Source organism: Cupressus sempervirens, chromosome 5, assembly GCF_028749045.1.
Source record: "Cupressus sempervirens isolate cs-2001-9-10 chromosome 5, ASM2874904v1, whole genome shotgun sequence".
NCBI classification, from domain to species: Eukaryota; Viridiplantae; Streptophyta; class Pinopsida; order Cupressales; family Cupressaceae; genus Cupressus; species Cupressus sempervirens.
This window is the reverse complement of record NC_143122.1, coordinates 331,257,886-331,278,778: the sequence shown is the minus strand read 5'-3', so window position 1 is coordinate 331,278,778 and position 20,893 is coordinate 331,257,886. Positions and strand designations below refer to the sequence as shown.

Below are 20,893 nucleotides of genomic sequence, written 5' to 3'. Positions count from 1 at the left end.
TGTCTATTTGGCATATTGAGTTAAATGAATTTATTTTATGGTTTTAGTTGATTGAGGAGATGAATATTAATTATTCTAAGTTGTATTTAAGCCGACTTGACAATGTATAAGATATAAATATAAGGACAAGTTGTGGGGTTGAAAGATTTGTAAAAAGATAAGAGGATGCTTAGAGGAAGCAAATTGGAAGGATAAGCAGAATATCCTTGTGGAGCTGCAAAGATACATTCGATCAGAAAGGATCAAATATTCAAGCCAGAATTGAGATTTGTAATCAGCAATTCAGTTGCATTAGAAATTAGGTCATATCATTGTTACTCTCTAACCATTGTAGCAGTGATTTAAATTTCTTAATAGAGTTGGGTTAACAACTATTTGTAAATCTTCTAACAAGGTAGCATTTCTACTCGAAGTGTCTTGAAGACCTTTAACAAGGCCACTCCTAACAAGGTGATTAAATCCTTTAATAGGGTCACACCTAATAGTGTGTTTTGTAATTTTAAACAAGGTTGGCTTCTAACAAGGCTCACTTTAGAAGAGTAAAAACAATAATTAGTTGCAATTGGTGATTTTTTTCCAAATTGGGTTTTCATGTTAAATCTTGCTGTCACTTGTGTTCATGCTATTTGCAGCTAAGTTAACTAAGGATAATCACATTTATCACTTAAAGATCTGTATATTCAGTATTTGGCAAGAAATAGATATAATTTCAGTACTTATCAAGCTACACCATTTGTTAGTGTAAACCGAGTGCCTGTGTGTTTGCCGAGTTATAATAGAATTCAGTTTATCAGAGTTTATGTTTTGTATTGACATCTAACGGATCTGGGATACATTTTTTGGGTAACAGATTCACCCCTCCCCTCTCAGTAACTCCTCTTATATTTCCAACAATTGGTATCAGAGCTTTTGGTGCTTGCAGAGAAGGTTTCAAGAACCTAAGGCAAAGATCAGGATGTCTTACAGAAGAGAGATTCCCAAGTTTAACAGGGACAACTTTGCAGCATGGCAAGAATTTATGAGGTTACATTTGGCAACTACTAGTGATTAAGGTTTGAAATCTCTGGATAATCAATACAAGGCTCCTATAGGAACATTGACATTTGAAGAAATTGTTGAAAAGAAAAATATAACATAATGATGATTGATATTGCTTTTTATCTTGACTATGCTGAATTTGATGAGGGCAAAGGCTGCACCACTGCTCATGAAATGTTGACCTAAATAAAGGATATCTATGGAGGTGATGACAATGTAAGGAGAGTCAAAGCATAAAGTCTTAGAGGCCAGTTTGATTAGATGAGAATGAGAGAGGATGAAAAGATTGCAAAATATGTTGAGCTAATTAAAGCCAGTGTTAGTGCAATCAAAGCCTCTGGAGGAAACATTGATGATAAAACAGTTGTAAGCAAGGTACTCAGAACCCTTCTTCTTATCTATGCAATTAGAGTATTTGCTATTCAAGAGATGAGATGTGATTCAAATAATAAGATAAACCTGGATGCTCCGGTGGGAAGATTGACAACTTTTGAGTTGGATAACTATGATAACTATGTTCCTAGTTCCAAAGGCATTGAGTCTACATTTGAAGCCGCTTTCACTCAAGAAGAAAGGTGGAATCATAAGCTAAACAATTAGAAAGTGAAGAAGAGGAAGAAAGTTTTGACAGTGATCTTGAAGTTATTGAAGCCCTACTTGCAAGGAAATAACCCAAAGGCAGAGGAAAGTACAAAGGTAAGATTCCTCTAGCCTACTTTTCATGTGAAGAAGTTTGTCACATTGCTGCAAGTTGTTCAAATAGAGAATGCAAATATTAAAAGAAAAGCAGTAAGTTCAAAGGCAAGAAGGAATTCAAGAGCTACAAGGACTATAAAGACAAAGGTAAGAAATCTTGTTTTATGGTTAAAGATTTTGATTGTAGTGATAATGATGAAATGGTCTATATAGTTGTAAAAGATGAATTAAACGATGAGTTAGATAAGATGGCACTTATTTCTCATGTTATTAAGAATGATACATGGATATTGATAGTGGTTGCTCTCACCATATGACTAGTGACAAATCAAAGTTTGAACATATAGAATACTATGAGGCTGGAAGTGTTAGATTTGGAAATAATGAACCTTGTTGTATAAAAGGAAAAGGTTGTATTCACTAACCAATGAACCTAGATGTGACAATGCTTACTGGGTTGAAGGATTGAAGCATAATCTATTGAGTGTGGCATAGTTGAATAACATTGGATTCAAGGTAGAATTCATGAATGGGAAGGCCAAGCTACTAGATGGAAAATAAAAGTTGGTTGGGTCTGGTAATCAGACAAAGGGTAACTTATTTTACTTAAATCTCAGTGAGAGTTCATGTTTCATTGCTCAAGTAGAAGAAAGCTAGTTATGGCATAAGAGGTTATGTCATGTAAACTTTGATAACCTGGTCAAGATAAGCAAAAACAAAAGAGTTAGAGTTATTCCTAGTTTGAGGAAACCTGATATGGGTCTATGCAAAAATTGTCAAATTGGAAAGATGGGAAAGACTTTTTTCAAAAGCAAGAACTATCATTCAAAAGAAGTCTTGAAGCTGATTCATACAGACCTTTGCGGACCTATTGGCATTGAGAGTTATAGTAGAGATAAGTATTTTATTTTATTAGTTGATGATTATTTTAGAATGATGACTGTAATGTACTTAAAGGATAAGTCTGAAGCTTTTCAAAAGTTCAAGTGGTATTTGGCTAGAGTTGAGAAAGAAATAGGAAAGAAATTGAAATGTCTAAGGTCAGACAGAGGAGGTTAATTCATCTCAAATGAATTCAATGAATTCTACACTAAGAAAGGAATCAAAAGACAAGTATCGATCCCTGTACACCTTAGTAGAATGGTATAACAGAAAGAAGGAACATGTCTATCGTGGATTGCGCAAGAACCTTGATGAGTGAAAAGAATGTTGCAATCAAATACTGGAAGGAAGCAATCGGTACAACAGTTCATACCTTAAACAAAGTACAACTGAAGAAAGACTCAAATCAAACACCTTATGAACTATGGTATGACTATAAACCCAATGTAAGTTACTTGAAGGTATTTGGTATCAAATGTTATATCTTGAAGGAGTCTAGGAAAGGTAAATTTGATGTCAAAAGTGATGAAGGCATATTCCTAGGGTACTCCTGTAGAAGTAAAGCATTTAGTGTTTAAATCTAACCACTCACAAGATCACTATACTATGAACTTGATACATTGCCTAATCCAATTGAAAGTTACGAAGCTTCATCTCCCGAGTCCCCAAAAGTACCCGAGTTGCAACGAGTGCAACCTAAGTCATAGTCTGAAGGACCCGAGTCAGAAGCAACTGAGATGCAGCAAGTTGCTACCGAATCATTAGAAGGATTACAAAGGGTGGGACCCGAGCCTGATTTAGAAGATCATGTTGAGACATGTTCTAAATCCAAAGTACCTGAATTAGTAAGGTATGTCAAAATGCACCATGCACCTGAGTAGATCATTGGAGATAAATTAGAATGTACCATGACAAGGAATAAATTGAAAGGTACATGTTTGCTTACTGAATTTGAACCTAGAAATGTTAAAGATGCTTTTGGATAATAAAAGTTGGATTGAAGCAATGAATGAAGAGATAGAGCAGATAGAAAGGAATAAGACTTGGAGTCTTGTTTCTAGACCCATGGATAAGAATGTGATTGGCATAAAGTAGGTTTTCAGAAATAAGCGGAATGAAGATGGAGAAGTTTCAACAAAAAAAAGCGAGGTCAGTTTGCAAAGGTTATTCTCAAGAGGAAGGTATTGACAATGTTGAAACTTTTGCAACTGTAGCAAGATTAGAAGGTGTTAGAACTTTACTTGCATATGCAACACATGGAGGTTTCAAAGTGTATCAGATGGATGTGAAATCTGCATTCTTGAAGGTTTGAGATTTGCAACTGGAAGGTTTTGTAGATCCTAGCAAAAGAGATATGGTTTGTAAATTGCACAAAGTATTATATGGTCTCAAACATGCTCCTAGTATGAAAGACTCCATAGTTATTTGATAAAGAATAGTCATCAAAGGACAAATGATAAAAATAGTTTGTACATTAAAGAAGGACCAGAGAAGGAGATATTGCTCGCAATTTTTTTTGTAGATGATATATTGTTTATTGGTTATGATGACCTATGCAAACCTTTTTCTAAAGAAATGAGTAATGAATTTGAGATGTCAATGTTTGGAGACATACAATTCTTTGTTGGATCATAGATTCAATAGAAAAAGATGGTATCTACACTATTCAATCTAAATATATCAAGGAGATACCGAAGAAGTTTGGAATGGAGGATTCAAGACTAGTTGGAACATCTATGTCTATTAGACATTAGCTTTTCGAAAATGATGATTTCAAGGAGGTAGATCAGACCACATACAGATCAATGATTGTTAAGTTGCAGTATGTTGTACATGCTAGACCTGACTTTGCTCTTGCAGTTTGTATGGTGACAAGATTCTCAGCAAATCCTAAAGAAAATCATATGATGGCAATCAAGAGAATCATGAGGTATCTAAATGGTATTGAAGATTATGGCTTAGAGTACAAGAAAGGAGGCAACTTAGAGTTAAAAGCCTTCATTGATGTTGATTGGGTAGGAAGCATTGATGACAAACTGAGCACCAATGGTGGGACATTTTTTCTTGGTAAAAGACTAGTGTCTTGGACAAGCAAAAAGCAAAATTGTGTTTCTTAGTCAACAATAGAGGCAAAATATGTTGCAGCAGCAGTCAATTGTTCCAACTGATGGTAGGTATGAAGGTAGAGATCAAGGATCTAGTGGTTATCTTTTGTGATAACACCATTCCAATCAACATATCAAACAATCCAGTGATGCACACCAAAACCAAGCACATTGCAATAAAATATGATTTTTTGAGAGAATTAGTGCAAGACAAGGAAGTAAGGTTAAAATATGTAAATACTAAAGAATAGATTGCAGATATATTCACCAAGCCATTACCTAAAAATGCTTTTTTGTATCTAAGAGGTAAGTCAGGGGTCATTCCCTTATCTGAAGTTCACTAAGTAGCATTTAGTGATGCATCAACCAGAAAATTGTTGAAGATCAATCTAGTTGATGTAGTAATTAAAGGACAGATTGCATATGAATCAGTACTTAAGGTACATGGGAAACTACATTGCTCATGATCTTTGCCACAGGATGTCAAAGAGGGAGAGAGTTTTGATGTCATAATTCTATGAAGAGTCTGATAGGAGAGAGTTTTGATGGAGATATCAAAGAGGGAGAATAGTTGAAATGGTTTGAAAGAGCTTGGTTTGATATCAAAGAAAGAAAATATTGAAGACAAAAGAGTTTGCTGACAGAGGGAGTTCACACTAACAGAGAGAGTTGTTACAGTTGAGTTCTCATAGATGAAAATCAGAATTAAACTAAGGATATTTTCCTTATTTTATTTTGCTTTGTAATTTTATTGTATTATGACATGTTTTGTTGCCATCAATGCAAAGAGGTAGATTGTTGAAAACAATTGATCAATTGTATATTGCCTTTGATTTTACACAAAATGTAATACATTCACCAGTTAGTGTCTGCATTGCTCATTTGGGCGATGAAGACAGTTCTCTGTGTCTGCCGAGCATACCAGTGTATGACAAGTTCAAAAGATAGTGTCTATCGAGTTTACTCGGTAGAGAAAGGAAAGTTGGTTGTAACGAGTGTTAATCGAGCTCACTCGGTTACCAAAGAGAATTCGCAGATGGCAGTGTCTACCAAATTCACTTGGGAGACCAAAAGTTGGTTGTAACGAGTGTTAATTGAGCTCACTCTGTTACCAAAGAGAATTTGCAGATGGTAGTGTCTACCAAATTCACTTGGGAGACCAAGCAAGTTGGCATGAAAACTAGTGTTAACCGAGCTCACTTGGTTAACGAAGGGAAATCTATTTTGGTTAGTGTTTACCAAGCAGGGTCGGCTAACGAAGGATTTTCTTGTCTTGGCATATTGAGTTAAATGAATTTATTTGATGGTTTTAGCGGACTGAGGAGATGAATATTAATTATTATAAGTTGTATTCAAGCCGACTTGACAATGTATAAGATATAAAGTTGTGGGATTGAAAGAAGAAGTGTAAAAAGACTAGAGGATGCTTAGAGGAAGTGAATTGGAAGTATAAGCAAAATATCCTTGTGGAGTTGCAAATATATTGAGAGGGGAGGGATGAATCAGTTACCAAAAAAAATATATCCCAGATCCCTTAGATATCAATACATAGGCACTTAGAAGCGAATTTGAAGGATAAGCAAAATATCCTTGTGGAGATGCATAGAGGAAGCGAATATCCTCTTCGTTACTATTACAATAATAGATAAGTCATCTATTATTAGTGAATGGTTATCTATTGTAAATATCTAGTTAGTTTTAGTTAGCTTTCACTTTTTTAGCTTTATCTGTTAGAATATAATATTTCTATTCTTTTTGATAGTTTCCTAAGGAAACATCGCTTTATTCTTTTGTATAAATTGACTTCTTGGTCTTTGTTAATAACAAGCAAGTATTTTACCAATTACTTCCGTAATATGGTATCAGAATTAATACTTGAAGTTTTTCCCAAAATTCTATAATTACTTTTTTGAAATTATTTGCTTCAAAATTTTTGGAATTTTTTCTGCTATTTCTCAAAAATCCGTCTAGGGTTTTCCGTTTTTTGAAGAATTCGTGTGTTCACTATCATTTTTCAGCTGCTGAAAATCATAGATCTAGAGGTTGTTTTTCTGCAACTTGGATCCTCATCATATCTGAAAATCGCGAGCTAGGGTTTCAGTTTTGGCATCTGTTTTTTTGCAGTCAAGGAACAGTGTTTTTGAGGGTGAAATCAAAGTTTTTTATGCTATACTCTCTTTGCCTATTTTGTCTCAGGCAAATACGCCCCTGTTCTGATCAAAATCATCTTTTTCAGACCTGCAAACACCATTTTTCTGTTGCTTTGACCTTCAAATCCGCCGGCTGGTTTTTTGGCTTGAAACCCTAATTTTTGGAGTAAGAATTTTTTTTTTGTTTGCAAATTCTTGTTCGGTTTTTCGAGAGCTCAATTGGGTTGTCCTCCGTTTTTTCTAGGTGCCTCATTTTTCGTGCCTCGATTTTTGAGCCAACAGATTTAGAAAACAATAGCATATTCATTTTGGGTGTTTCGAGCTCTCTTCCGGGTCACTCTTTGATTCTTCTAGGTCTTTCACATTTTTGCCTCGAACAATGTGCCTACACAGATTTTCATTGAAAGACGTAACATGGCATCTCTGGCAAATATTCTGCTCGAGCATAATTCCAAATTCAATGGTCGCAATTATGGAACCTGGAAGCAGTGCATCATTGCAATCTTTGAATATCGGAACACTGATCAACTTGTTTTGGGTGTTACGAAGCGTCTGACTTCTCGCTGTCCTAATCAAGATACATGGGATCTGAATAATCGAGAGGCAATAATGCTTCTCAAGTTATCCGTGGCTGATGATCAGCTTTCTCAGATTCCATTCGGCAAGACAATTGCCGAAATCTGGACACACCTCAAAGGTCTTCATGAGACTTCTGAGAAGAGCAGAGCCTTCTTTTTGAAAAAAACTCTGTTTTCAATTGTCATGGATGAGTGGGCCACACTCCAGGCACACCTGAATCGGATTCAGGAAATCCGTGATCAGCTACTTGCCATTGGTCGCAAGATGGAGGAAGAGAATATTGTTGTAATCACTCTTCGGAGTTTACCAAAATCCTATGAGCATTTTATCGAGACTCTCAACATCACATCTACTGGTGTTGATCTAAAGTTCACTGATCTCTGCACCCTGTTGCTTCAGCAAGATCGAGGGAAACAACAGTATGGTAGCAACTTCAATTCCACCTCCACTGAGCAAGCATTTGCTGCGAAATCCTTTCAGAAGGATAAGGGCAAGTTTCAACAACCATCTCAGCAAAAGTCTTTTGCTCTAGCATTTGATGGTACCAGAAAGAAGAACATTCAATGCAACTACTGTCTCAAGTTTGGTCACATGAAGGTTGAATATTGGAAACGCTTAGCTGCCCAGTCTAAGCAATCCGTTTCGCAACTCAAAGCGAATAGTGCAGAGCACACTAAGCAGGCAAAATTTGCTTTTTACGCCTTTATGGCTAAGAGACGATCATGTGGAGTTGTCTGCCTTGTACATTGATTCAGGTGCCTCTCGACATTTCACTCACCGTAGAGACTGGTTTACTGACTACCAGCCTTACGTAGATTCTTTTATTTTTGGTGGCGGCGAAGAGTACACGGTTGTCGGTAAAGGCAACATTCAGATTCAGTTTGTTGGGAGGAATCTCATATTCCTTGATGTGTACTACGTTCTAGGGATGGAACTAAATCTACTCTCAGTCAGTCAGTTGTTGCGACATTCTCCACACTTGGCAGTCACCTTTAGTTCACATCAGTGCACTATCACTGATCGAGCGACTAAGTCTATTGTTGCAGTTGGTCTTGAGGATCATGGTCTTTTTAGACTTACTGATTTTGGTGATTCTCAGGTTTTAGGTATGGCTGCTTGGCGATCTTCCATAAGCACACTTTGGCATCAACGATATGGGTACTTAAATGTGCATTATCTCTCACAACTTGCTTGGGATGAGCTTGTTCTTGGTTTGCCAGAGATTCAAACTCAACACTTTGGAGTTTGTGACGCATGTCAGGCTGGGAAGCAACATCGCACACCTTTCTCAGTGGCGATTCTTGGCGAGCTTCTCAGGTACTTCAGCTTGTTCATGCTGATATCTGCGGCCCTATGTCCACTCCTTCTGTTCTTGGGTACAGGTATTTTTTGTTGTTTGTAGATGATTTCAGTAGAAAAATGTGGGTGTATTTCCTTAAAAACAAATCCGATGCATTTACTATATTTCAGAAGTTTAAACCCTTAGTTGAAAAAGAGTCTGGGAAATCTATTATTACTCTTAGATCAGACAATGGGGGGGAATTTTATTCTAATGTTTTCTCCAGCTTCTTGGATACACATGGCATCCAATGCCAGTTCACCACACCCCACACGCCACAACAGAACAATGTAGTTGAACGTCGGAACAGGACAATCACTGAGATGGCTCGTTCCATGCTCGAACACAGACATGTTCCGAAGCAGTTTTGAGTAGAAGCAGTTAACACTGCAGTTTATCTGTTGAACCGGTCACCCACAGTGGCAGTCAAAGGTAAAACTCCGGAAGAGGCTTGGTCAGGTCGCAAGCCCAGAATCAGTCACCTGAAGGTTTTTGGCTCTCTTGCTTTTGTTTGGATCATTGATGCTTCACGCACCAAGTTGGATGCCAAGAGTTAGAAATTGATGCTTGCTAGATATAACAGTCTTCACAAAGCCTACCGCCTGATTGATGTTGAGACATCTCATCTTATATACAGCCGTGATGTAGTCTTTGATGAGCAGCGAGGACCATTCATGCCTATTTCTCCTGTTCCTGATCCAACAGACCAGCCTATGCAGGCTCATGATTTGGGAGTTCAGCTTCCATTAGGTCCACTTGATGGGAGGGCTCCAGTAGCTCCAGTTATTCCAGTGATACCTGTACAGATTCCTCCGGCTTCTCCTGCAGGATCACCTCGTTGTGAAGATGCTTCACCTGAGTTTGATCCAATGTCTTCTGATGCGGATCCTACTAATCAAGCATCTCCTAGTACTACTGTTGGTCCTTCTCCTATCCGGCCTAAGTGGTGGGCTAAGACACTTGCTGATCTTCATGATTATGAGCTCGTAGATGGGAGAATTGCTCGAAAAAAGAGCAATACTATAGATTCTGTTAACTTTGCTCTTATGGCCAACATTCATAATGTGTTTGAACCTCAAACATATTTTGAGGCTAAAGGAATTCCAGAGTGGGAACAGGCCATGACATCTGAACACCAGAGCTTGCTGAAGAAAAACACTTGCATCCTTTTTGATCTTCCACCAGGGAAGAAACCCATCGGTTGCAAATGGGTTTACAAAATCAAATACAAATCAGATGGTGCTTTGGATAAGTACAAAGCTCGTTTAGTGGCAAAGGGCTTTTCTCAGTGTCAGGGCATTGATTATGAGGAGACCTTTGCTCCTACTGCAAAGATGAGCACCATTAGATTAGTCCTAGCCATGGCAGTACAGTTTGGCTGGAAGGTCCATCAGATGGACATAAAGAGTGCTTTCCTAAATGGTGATCTCCATGAAGAGGTCTACATGATGCAACCTCCTAGTTTCAAGGTTGCTAGTAAAGACCATCAGGTTCTCAAATTAGTAAAAGCTCTTTATGGTTTGAAGCAATTCCCTCGGGCATGGTACATCAAGATTGATAAGTACCTCAGTGATCAAGGCTTCAAGAGGAGTTCTTCAGACTCAAATCTGTACATCAAGACTATTGACAGTGACATCATCCTTCTGGTTATCTATGTGGATGATCTGATCATCACTGGCAGTTTGACATCTTTGATTCAGGGAATCAAGTAGAACTTATGCCAGTCTTTTGATATGACTGACTTTGGGCTCATGCATTATTGCCTAGGTGTTGAAGTTTGGTAACGATCTTCTGATATATTCATCTCTCAGTCCAAATATGCCAGGGCCTTGTTAGACAAATTTCGAATGCAGGATTGCAAACTTGCATCTACACCTATGGAGAAAGGTCTCAAGTTATCAACAAAGTCTGATTCTCCTTTTGTTGATGATACTACATACCTGCAACTGGTAGGTAGCCTCGTCTACCTCTCTACTACTAGGCTTGATATTAGCTTCGCAGTCAGCTATATTTCACGCTTTATGACAACTCCTAAGGCTGATCATTGGATGGCAGCAAAGCGTGTGCTTCGTTATGTGAAGGGCACTTTAGATTATGGACTTCTGTACTCTTGAAGTTTTAATCCTAAACTCAGTGGGTTCACAAATTTAGATTGGGCAGGCTCTGCTGATGATAAAAAGTCAACATCTGGATATGTGTTCGGTTTGGGATTCGGTGCAGTCACATAGACCAGCAAGAAGCAACAAGCAGTTTCTTTGTCTTCTACAGAGGCTGAATAGAGAGGGACTATTAAGGTAGGATGTGAAGCTGTTTGGCTTCGTCGGATGCTTGGGGATATGCAAATGTCACCAGCAGGACTGACTACTTTGTTTGTTGATAACGAAGGCGTTATCAAGTTAGCACGAAATCCAGTCTTCCATGAACGAACCAAGCATGTGGATGTTCATTGTCATTACATACGACGGTTGGTTGAAGACGAGACTATTGATCTGCAGTATGTTCCTACCATAGATCAGATTGTAGACATTCTCACCAAGCCTCTTGGTCCTGATAAGTCTGTCAAATTCAGAGAACAACTTGATGTTCTAGATAGATTAAACATTAAAGGAGGGTATTACAATAATAGATAAGTCATCTATTATTAGTTAATGGTTATCTATTGTAAATATCTAGTTAGCTTTAGTTAGCTTTCATTTTTTTAGCTTTATTTGTTAGAATAGAATATTTCTATTTTTTGTGATAGTTTCCTAAGGAAACATCGCTTTATTCTTTTGTATAAATTGACCTCTGGGTCTCTGTTAATAATGAGCAAGTATTTTACGAATTACTTCTGTAATAGTTTCAATATTTGCCAGTGTTAACTAAGTGCCTATGTGTTTGCCTAGTTTCAACAAAATACATTTTATGAGAGTTTTGATTTGTGTTGACATCTAAAGGATTTGGGAAATATATTTGTGGTAACTGTTTTACCCCTTCCCTCTCAGTTACTCTTATATTTCTAACAATTGGTATCAGAGCTTTTGGTGCTTGTAGAGAAGGTTTCAAGGACCTAATCTAAAGATCAGGATGTCTTACAGAATAGAGATTCCCAAGTTGAAAGACATTCACCAAGTATTCGAGTAATCACCTCCTGAATGTCGAATTGCATGACATTCACCAAATACTCTGAGTAATGGACTCCTGAACATCAAGTCTCATGATATTCACCAAGTACTCTTGAGTAATGGCCTCTTGAACATCAAGTTGCATGACATTCACCAAGTACTCAAGAATGTTCATAAGGTATGTGCACACATATCCTCACTGATACTTACCATTGGAACATTCATGGTCTTTTTAAGGGACTTAATGCACCATGCAAAATATAATCTATCATGATCTGCTTAGACATCATAAGATATCCATCACAATAGAAGATTAAGTTGTTGTATGGTCATCACCTTTTAATAACTTCTATAAATACAAGTGATAATCATTTAGAAGTCGTCACTTCCTCATGATGTACACAGGGAGCAAGCCCATTAAAATGATGCAATCACACACATGGATTTTCAGACTTCCTCTGAATATCAATCTTAGGTGCTCCTCATCCAATGTTGCCTCTTATGAAGTGTTAGACTCCCTCTGAATTTGATATCAATCTTCCTTTACCTGCAAGAAAATACCTGGAGAGAAAAGAAAAGATTAATGCGAATAGCTCTTATAATAGGTATAAAAATATAAATAAGAGATTAACTAGAAAAAGTAAATAAAGGTAGTTCTCAAGATGTAATAATAAAAAAATACTTAATATCGCTTAGAGGTAACATCTCTAGAAGTGACTCCTCTTCATGAGACACTTGAATTACTTGTACTTTTGCTTCTCATAGAGACTTTATTTCAATTTTTTTATATAAATGTAAATATCTTCACAAAATCATATTTTTATTTTTGTTTTGTATTCTTCTATCCTTGTATTCCATACCCTTTCTATTTAATTAATTCCTTTTATCAATAGTATGTGATGACTACAATTGATAGTATGATCTTTCATTTTAGTGATATTATATGGCTGCTAAAATTTATTTCCTTCATATATGCGTTTAGAGATTGTCAACAACTTTTGTTTCCCACGTATTTCTTCTTAAATAAACTTCGTATTTGCCAGCACTTCGGCACAAACTCAAATCCTAATGTGGCTGGTCGTTATCGGCATTAGTTTAATCATTTAATATTGTAAACCTTGTTATGCATGTCGTTTACATATGCCTGTTGTAGTTTACGATATTATGTTCGTACTAGTCTTTTGTATTACATAAGAAAGGCTTCCCTTCCCTTTTAAACTCATGACTTCTCTTTCACCCATGTGGGTTGTGGTTCAAGTTCAATAGTTTTGAAAAACAATGGATAAACTTTCAAGACAGATTACCAAATGAATTAAATTGAATAGTTCATGTTCAATTGTTTAACTTCATATCAGCGGCTATAGTGATCTATTGCAATTGTAAAGCAGATAGCGGTCGACAATGATTACATTATATGATTGAGGCAAGACTTTGTAAGCCTCTAGCAAGTTATTAGAAGTCAAGATATAAAATACAATGATTGCCATGGGAGAAAGTAAACAAGAACAAAAGCGAATGATCAAACTTGAAGTGTGTCACTATCACTAAAGGTATCCTTCTTTTGGTTCTTACTTTGAATTGCAAAGATTGTGATAGAGAGCTTGAAGTAAAACACCTACACAAATGTTTCTATCCTTAATTATGGATATTTGGGGAAATAAAGATAATAAAGACAATCATAGGTAGGAAGTAAATAAAGGTGTCTGACAAATGAAGTAGAGATGTAGCATCGACATTATTTGGCATCAAATGATAGTACCAAAAGAAAATCACAGTGAAGCCGAATAAGAATTTTTTAACAACTCCAAATATATGGAAACCCCTACATACCAATTAGTGATGTTCGTAAAACTTCGAGGAATTCGAAGATGAAAGGGAGTTTGCAGAAATGTTTGAAGACCATTGGGATTCAAAGCTTTTGATGTTTCATTTTCTTAATATCCCCATTGCATGGTAATCAATGAAAGCTAGTAATTACATGATTTTAAAATAATCGATATCCACACCTTTTTGTAATGTCATCTAGGTGCAAAATTAATCAACTTGCCGTCGGTATGTCTTGGTCAATGGTCTTCCTCCCTTGCGCTTCTTTTTATCATATTTGTTTCTACGATCCTTGTACAAGGCTCCATTGAATCCATTCTTATATTTGCAGCCTGACTCTAATACCGTGTTGAATTTTAGGATTGTTGCAAATGTAATAGCACTGCTTTTAATGTATTTGTTTTTCAAAGGTAGTGATCTCTTGTATTTATATTGAGAATGAGTCAAGAAGAGACATGTCCCTTCATGGGACATGTCTATTTGTTATTATGTAATTAATATAATGGCTATTATGATATATATATATATATATAGAGAGAGAGAGAGAGAGAGAGAGAGAGAGAGAGAGAGAGAGAACTAATTTCCATGAATCAATATAATATTAATCTGTGTGTGTGTGTGTGTGTATAAAATATTATAAAATATCTTCAATGGGTTTATCTGGCTGAAGCTACCAAAAACAATAACATTATGATTATCTGACTGCTTTCTATTTCTTCCCCTTTTTAGCTTGTTAAGTGGAGGGGCTTGAGAGGGGTGTGTGTGTGTGTATATATATATATATATATATAGTATCTTCAATGGGTTTATCTGGCTGAAGCTACCAAAAACAATAACGTTATGGTTTATCTGGCTGAAGCTACCAAAAACAATAACATTATGATTATCTGATTGCTTTCTATTTCTTCCCCTTTTTAGCCTGTTAAGTGGACCGGCTTGAGAGGGTGGAGGGGCTTGAGAGGGGAATATATATATATATATATATATATATATATATATATATATATATATATATATATATATATATAATATCTTCAATGGGTTTATCTGGCTGAAGCTAACGAAAACAATAACATTATGACTATCTGATTGCTTTCTATTTCTTCGCCTTTTTAGCCTGTTAAGTGGAGGGGCTTGAGAGGGGAAATTCAAAGGATATTCTAGTTGGGGAAAGACATGTTTATATAGTTTCTGAACATTAAGTGCTTATATATATATATCTGCGATGGGTTTATCTGGCTGAAGCTACCAAAAACAATAACATTATGATTATCTGATTGCTTTCTATTTCTTCCCCTTTTTAGCCTGTTAAGTGGAGGGGCTTGAGAGGGGAAATTCAAAGGATATTCTAGTTGGGGAAAGACTTGTTTATATAGTTTCTGAACATTAAGTGCTTATGGAAGCTGTAAAGCAGTTATGCAAGGACACGTGCAAGTTATACAGTTTTGAGGGACCTGAAAACCTTGTTTTGATGATTCTACAATTTTTTGAGACTTATTTCTTGTATTCAGTTGTATTTATACATCTGCATTGCATGTACATCATTGGAGACATCTGATGGCAACACGAAATCCAGGTTACATTTTTGAAGATATCTGATGGCATGAAATCCAGGTTATCTTTACAAACGAGTCCAACATTGATAGGTGGAAAAATAGTAGGCAGAAGGCAATAGATTCTAAAGTTGGACGGTTGGAAGGATTCATCAAACGCATTGAGGTTCCCATACAGGTGATTTGCAGTTATGATATTTGAATTGACGATGCTCTATTATTTTTGTTATATATGAGCAATATTCTTTCAAAATTTGTTACTGTTTGCTTAAGATCTAATATCTATATTTCGAGGATGAAAAATACATGCATATTTTTGTGTTTCTGGTGTCAGGTTTTTATAGCATGTGGAATAGAAGGAACAGGTGATGCTTTCAGGAAACCAAAGCCAGGAATGTGGAGGTTAATGGAACGGCATTTCAATGCTGGAATTGCTGTTGACATGGAACAGTTATGTTTTGTTTATTTAGACATACTTTCCAATTCTTCTTTGCAAACTTTATTAAATTTATCACTAATGATTACCTCGTGTTTGAATTGTTGGACATCGCTATTGCTCACTCCATCATATTGTGAATTTTTTTGAGCATTGAAAAATCTAAAACAATATTCCTGATACATTGAGGGTTTTGATACATGATCTGTTGGGATTGACTACAATATATATGCCTGTGGTGGAATGACAACCAGGCAAGAAATTCTCCTTTTGCATTCCTGAAGCTTACACAAAGCAGTACACACTTTAAATCCAGCAGTGATCTTTGAATGGAAACCTCATAATACAGAAAAAATGAGTAGCATAAACAGACAAAGCTGTATTTAGTGATAGGACATGGTTATGACATTCAGATGACATATAAGATGCCCATTCTTGGTGAAATTAGTTGTTACCTTCAAAACTCTCTATTTTCCTTGGATCTTGGATGTGCTCGAATCCTCTTTATGGCATTTAAACATGCTTCAATTCAAATGCATTTCGGTATCATTATTAGATAATTTATCATGCATTTGTCATTAACTGTTTTTTCTGTGATTCCAGCCTCTATATAGGGATGCATTGTCAATGTAATCATAGATCGAATCACAATGAATATTTTTTTTACTTTGTTTCGTTTCATAACATGCTATTATAGTGAGTCACATGAATTTTTTTTTGCAAACTGAAAATTGTGATTGGATTTTTATTCTTTAAAATTGTGGCCATTTCTATCTAAAAAATCACAGGTTTAAGTCTGTGAACAACCGTGATTGGCTTGTCTACAAATTGTGCCCAAGAGTCATTGGCAAATTTTATGTGCTATTTTTGTCAGCAAATCAGGTGTTCTTTTATGATCAAATCTTGTGCTTTTTAAAATCAACTAACTGTGTGTATTTTTAATCCGCAAATTATGTGGATAACTTTTTCATGTGACAACCATCATTTGCTAAAAGAACGCCGACTTTTGAAAAATCCATGGCAATGGATATTTCAATGAATGGGATCCATACTCGTGGACAAATATACAATCCAGATTGGAAGTATTGATTACCTGAGACTTTCATTTGTGTCAGGAGTGTAGCTTTTGTTGCTCATGGTCATAGATGGATGGTGTTATTGATTGATATGGAGTTCAAACTACTGCATATAGATAGAGACGGTTGTGGACATGAAGAACACTCAAATCATTCCTCATTGCTGCATGTGGGAATTCTGGGTGAAAGTGCCAAAGTTTGCAACACCATTGAAACCTGCTGATTGTGTGGGGGAAGTGACTGACCGATGATATAGAACAGGCTGTGGGAGATAACACTGAATCAACTCCCCATTCCTTGCGTGTGGAAGAGTTGACAGGCTGTACATCCGCTTTAGAGCTCTCTTCAATCTAATGAGTAATGCCAAGTGCCAAGACATCTCTACCTGTGGATATTGAAGAATCTCTTTCTGGTCATATGCATACAACTGGTATGATTTGAATAGGTACCAGTTGATTTGAACTGAGGATAAATTATGAATGAATGAAGTGATGACTGGGCTTCATTAATTTGCTATTTTGTAATAAAATGCAAATATTTGTTCCTGAGACAAATAGATTAAAAATTTGATTTCAAATCTATTATAGTGTGCAAACTATTTTTCAAAATCCTTTGGAAATATATTGCAAATTGTTTGGAGAATAGTGAGGGATATTTCATACCTGTTGGAAATATTGCAGAGACCAAATAAATTTTTGGTATGGGTCCTTACGGTAGTATCAGAAATATGATTTTGCCAGCCTAGAGGGTTGTTGATGTTTGAAAATAATTAATGAATCCCAAGGATAGACCATTTATTACTTATATGTTACGAGGGAAGAGGACGTGTTCTTGGTGTAATTTAGAAAAGGAAGTATGGGCGACAAACATGAACATCAGGATCTCAGTATTGTGGTGATATTAAATGATCTAGTTAGGGGACAACAATAGTAGCGTATATTTGGATGATTGAAACCATTGCCACAAATAACATTTTTTAGGGTGATTTGGAAAACCATGACAACAATTGTAACTGTTGCAACCAAGGAGAAGGAAACAATAGTAATGTTTTCATAAACATTTCCATGGTAGCTATTAGAAACACTCCTAGGGCTCTAATGCTTGAATTCTTGGACACACCACCAAGGCGACGAGTAGGATGGTAGGAAGGTTGTGAGGGTTTTATAAATTGTTTGATAGAATACCAGTCATTAGATGAAGATTTCCATGTATCTATGTCTTTGGCATTTTTTTACGGAGTAAAATACACAAATAGATGTAGAGGAGAGGACAAGGGCACACTATAGATTTGCAGCATAAGATGGGTAAGGTAACCATTCCTAGTTATGATGGTCAAGGAAGTGTACTTCACACTCAGGAGTGTAGAATTAGACACCTGTTTTCAACTTAACCCCATCACAGAGTTGTAAGCAATTAAGTATGCCGAACTTAAGTTAGATGGAGGAGATGGAGAAACTTATGAGCGATGACACCATTGCTTGGTGACCTTGGGGCATGACAGTATCACCTGCTATGTTGAAAGAAGTTTATTTAAAATTTATATTAAAGAAATTGGAAGTGAGACAATTTAAATCAGATCTTATGCTTGGCTCCTGGTAATGGCCTTTCCTAACAGCAATTCAGCAGAGGCAAACTCTGAGTTGACATTCAAGACTAACCTTACAATGCTTCACGAGCTGCTGATTTGTGGACATGCTGGGCAAAATTTTTGACTTGTAGAAAGAAGCTCACACTTGGTAAAATGAGACTTCACTGCCAGTTGCTTATGGAGGAACGTCTCAAGCCCAGGGAAGGAATGATCTTTGACATGTTCTTGTCCTTTATGCCACGTCTTTGAGAGTTTTACTTTTAAGTTTTTAACCAATCAGAACCTTACTCTGAGGCAAAGTTGCTTGGATGTTCAACAACTTCAGTCGATCATCAATCTTGCTCAAACAAATATTCCATGCTTCAAGTATTACACAAAATGCCAAATGAATACCGTAGGTAATAAGACAATCATTTACAATACCAAAAACCCAGCATAACATCTGTCTGTCAAACACTTTGATAAGTTTTTACCATTACTAATATGTCCTCTTTAAAGTGCCATTCAATCCTTCATTCTACCTTAGTGATATTTTTTAATTAGTGAAGCCTCCATTATTCAGAATAGATTAATGGCTCGATCGAATAGTGGAACACTAATAAATGAGAGGGGCAGATAGAGAGAAATTATCTATCTATGAGTTGACAGGGTAAATTGAACCTCTTAATAATCAATGCCCCTGTAATGTCGGCACCACAACATGAATAATAAATTTGTTTATGATGTTCCAATATAATAACCACAGATAAAATAATGATCCTTGATTCCATGCAATCCTTTGAATTAAATCCTTGATAAAAATCTGCTAAGGTTCTTGTCAAAAATAGCACTGTTCTTTAAACATTTTCTCTTTTAAAATATAATATTCAGGAAAATATTATATCCCTGAATATACTTGTTCTTCAGAAATACAATTGCCAGCTCCATAATAAAGTTACAGTCAAATTATTAATCTGCCAAATGCTAATATTCCTCATTTTTAATCTTTATTATGTTTTTTTTTTGATCAATAAAAGGCTAAATCTTTTTTAATTATTTTGAAAAAAATGTTTTCATTTTCCCCATATAAAGTGTGGGGACTAGGGGAAAAAGAATGGGGAAGAAAATCCCTAGTGTTGCCTGGGATATTACGTCCTATTTACAGAAGCTTACAATGCCCTTGTTAAAGAGCCTTAGGAAAGGAATACCTTTCCATTATGTGAAGATATATCTTACATTCATCCTATAGAGGGCATACCCTCCCTTACAGTTTGAAAACTTATAATATTAAAACTGAAGCCTAAACGCCGAGTGATGTCCGAGAGGGTCTTAAGAAAGCCATGCCTTTCCATTATGTGTAGATAAATCATGCATTTGCCCAATATATTGGGACTTTGCAATTTGATAACTTTGATATTTAAATCAAAACCTTCCTTGTTATTATAGGGGGAAGTAGCTGAATTCTACATTGTTTGACAAATAGTACTAGCAGTAATACTTCTGTCCTTTAAGTGAGATTTTGTTCCTTACTCCCATTTGCAAAATAAACTTCCACTTCTAAAAAAAGGTAAATTTTAGAATGAAATTTTTTCTCTTCAGCAACAATATTCATCAGCTTTTATATGTACATTTTTTTATCAGAATCAATATGCTAGATCATCTAACAATAATGTTAAAACTAGAGCCCAAAAATCCATGCAGATAACCAGCAATAAGAAAGAGGCAAAACTGAAACAAAGAACACCAGAACTATCCTGGGAAACCCTTCGAGGGTGAAGGGAAAAACCCAGCCACACAACAAAATATCTCTTTTATTGAAAATAAACTAAAAGTGTGTAATGTCATTCGCTTGATACCATATATATAACAATAGGAGAGACTCTTCACATTATAACCGAAGGTCTCTTGACATTCCCATAACTCCTATGATTAATTATAACTCTTTGAATATTCATGCCTCAATGCATGTAAATGACACATGTCATTTACATTTAATATTACAAATTGAACTTAAGTGTTCTTTTCAATCGAAGATGACAATAACGATAATAACGTCTAGATTTCGAGAGATAAATATCTCTATCGCAACTACAAACTTTAACACTCCCTCTTAGCAAGAGAGAGATCTTTAGCTGAACAGTCACACAAGGCTGCAACCAAAAAAATGTCAATGATAAATTATAATAATACGAATTCAAAACATAATTCATGGAGTTACTCTACATGAAAACCTGTCACAATGAGTCATCTTCATGGAATCACTCAACATGAAAACTTATAACAATTACTCGTATTCATGGAATCACTTAACATGAAAAGATTTGTAAGACTCACAGCTATGTCCTATATTAACGGACTCTCTTAACGTGAATTGTCATGGAATCTTTCAACATGACATACAACTCCCATGATAGAATCTCTCAACTTGATGACATCATGGAATCTCTCAACATGATGTTCACTATTGCATAGTGAAAGAGTTATCATAGCTTATCTTACAATCTCATTTATTCACACAAGAATAAAATTGACTAATAAACTAAG

At 35.9% G+C, this 20,893-nt stretch overlaps 1 protein-coding gene across 2 annotated transcripts in view; it reads left to right on the top strand.

Moving 5' to 3' along the window:
* Window positions 1-20,893, top strand: part of LOC149556032 (phosphoesterase) — a 141,883-nt gene that overhangs the window by 67,166 nt on the left and 53,824 nt on the right. For both annotated transcript variants that reach the window (XM_089830153.1, XM_089830154.1), the window contains exons 8-9: window positions 15,332-15,448; window positions 15,605-15,720. In XM_089830153.1, the coding sequence (XP_089686279.1) occupies window positions 15,332-15,448; window positions 15,605-15,720 (233 nt within the window). The remainder of the gene's footprint in view (window positions 1-15,331; window positions 15,449-15,604; window positions 15,721-20,893) is intronic.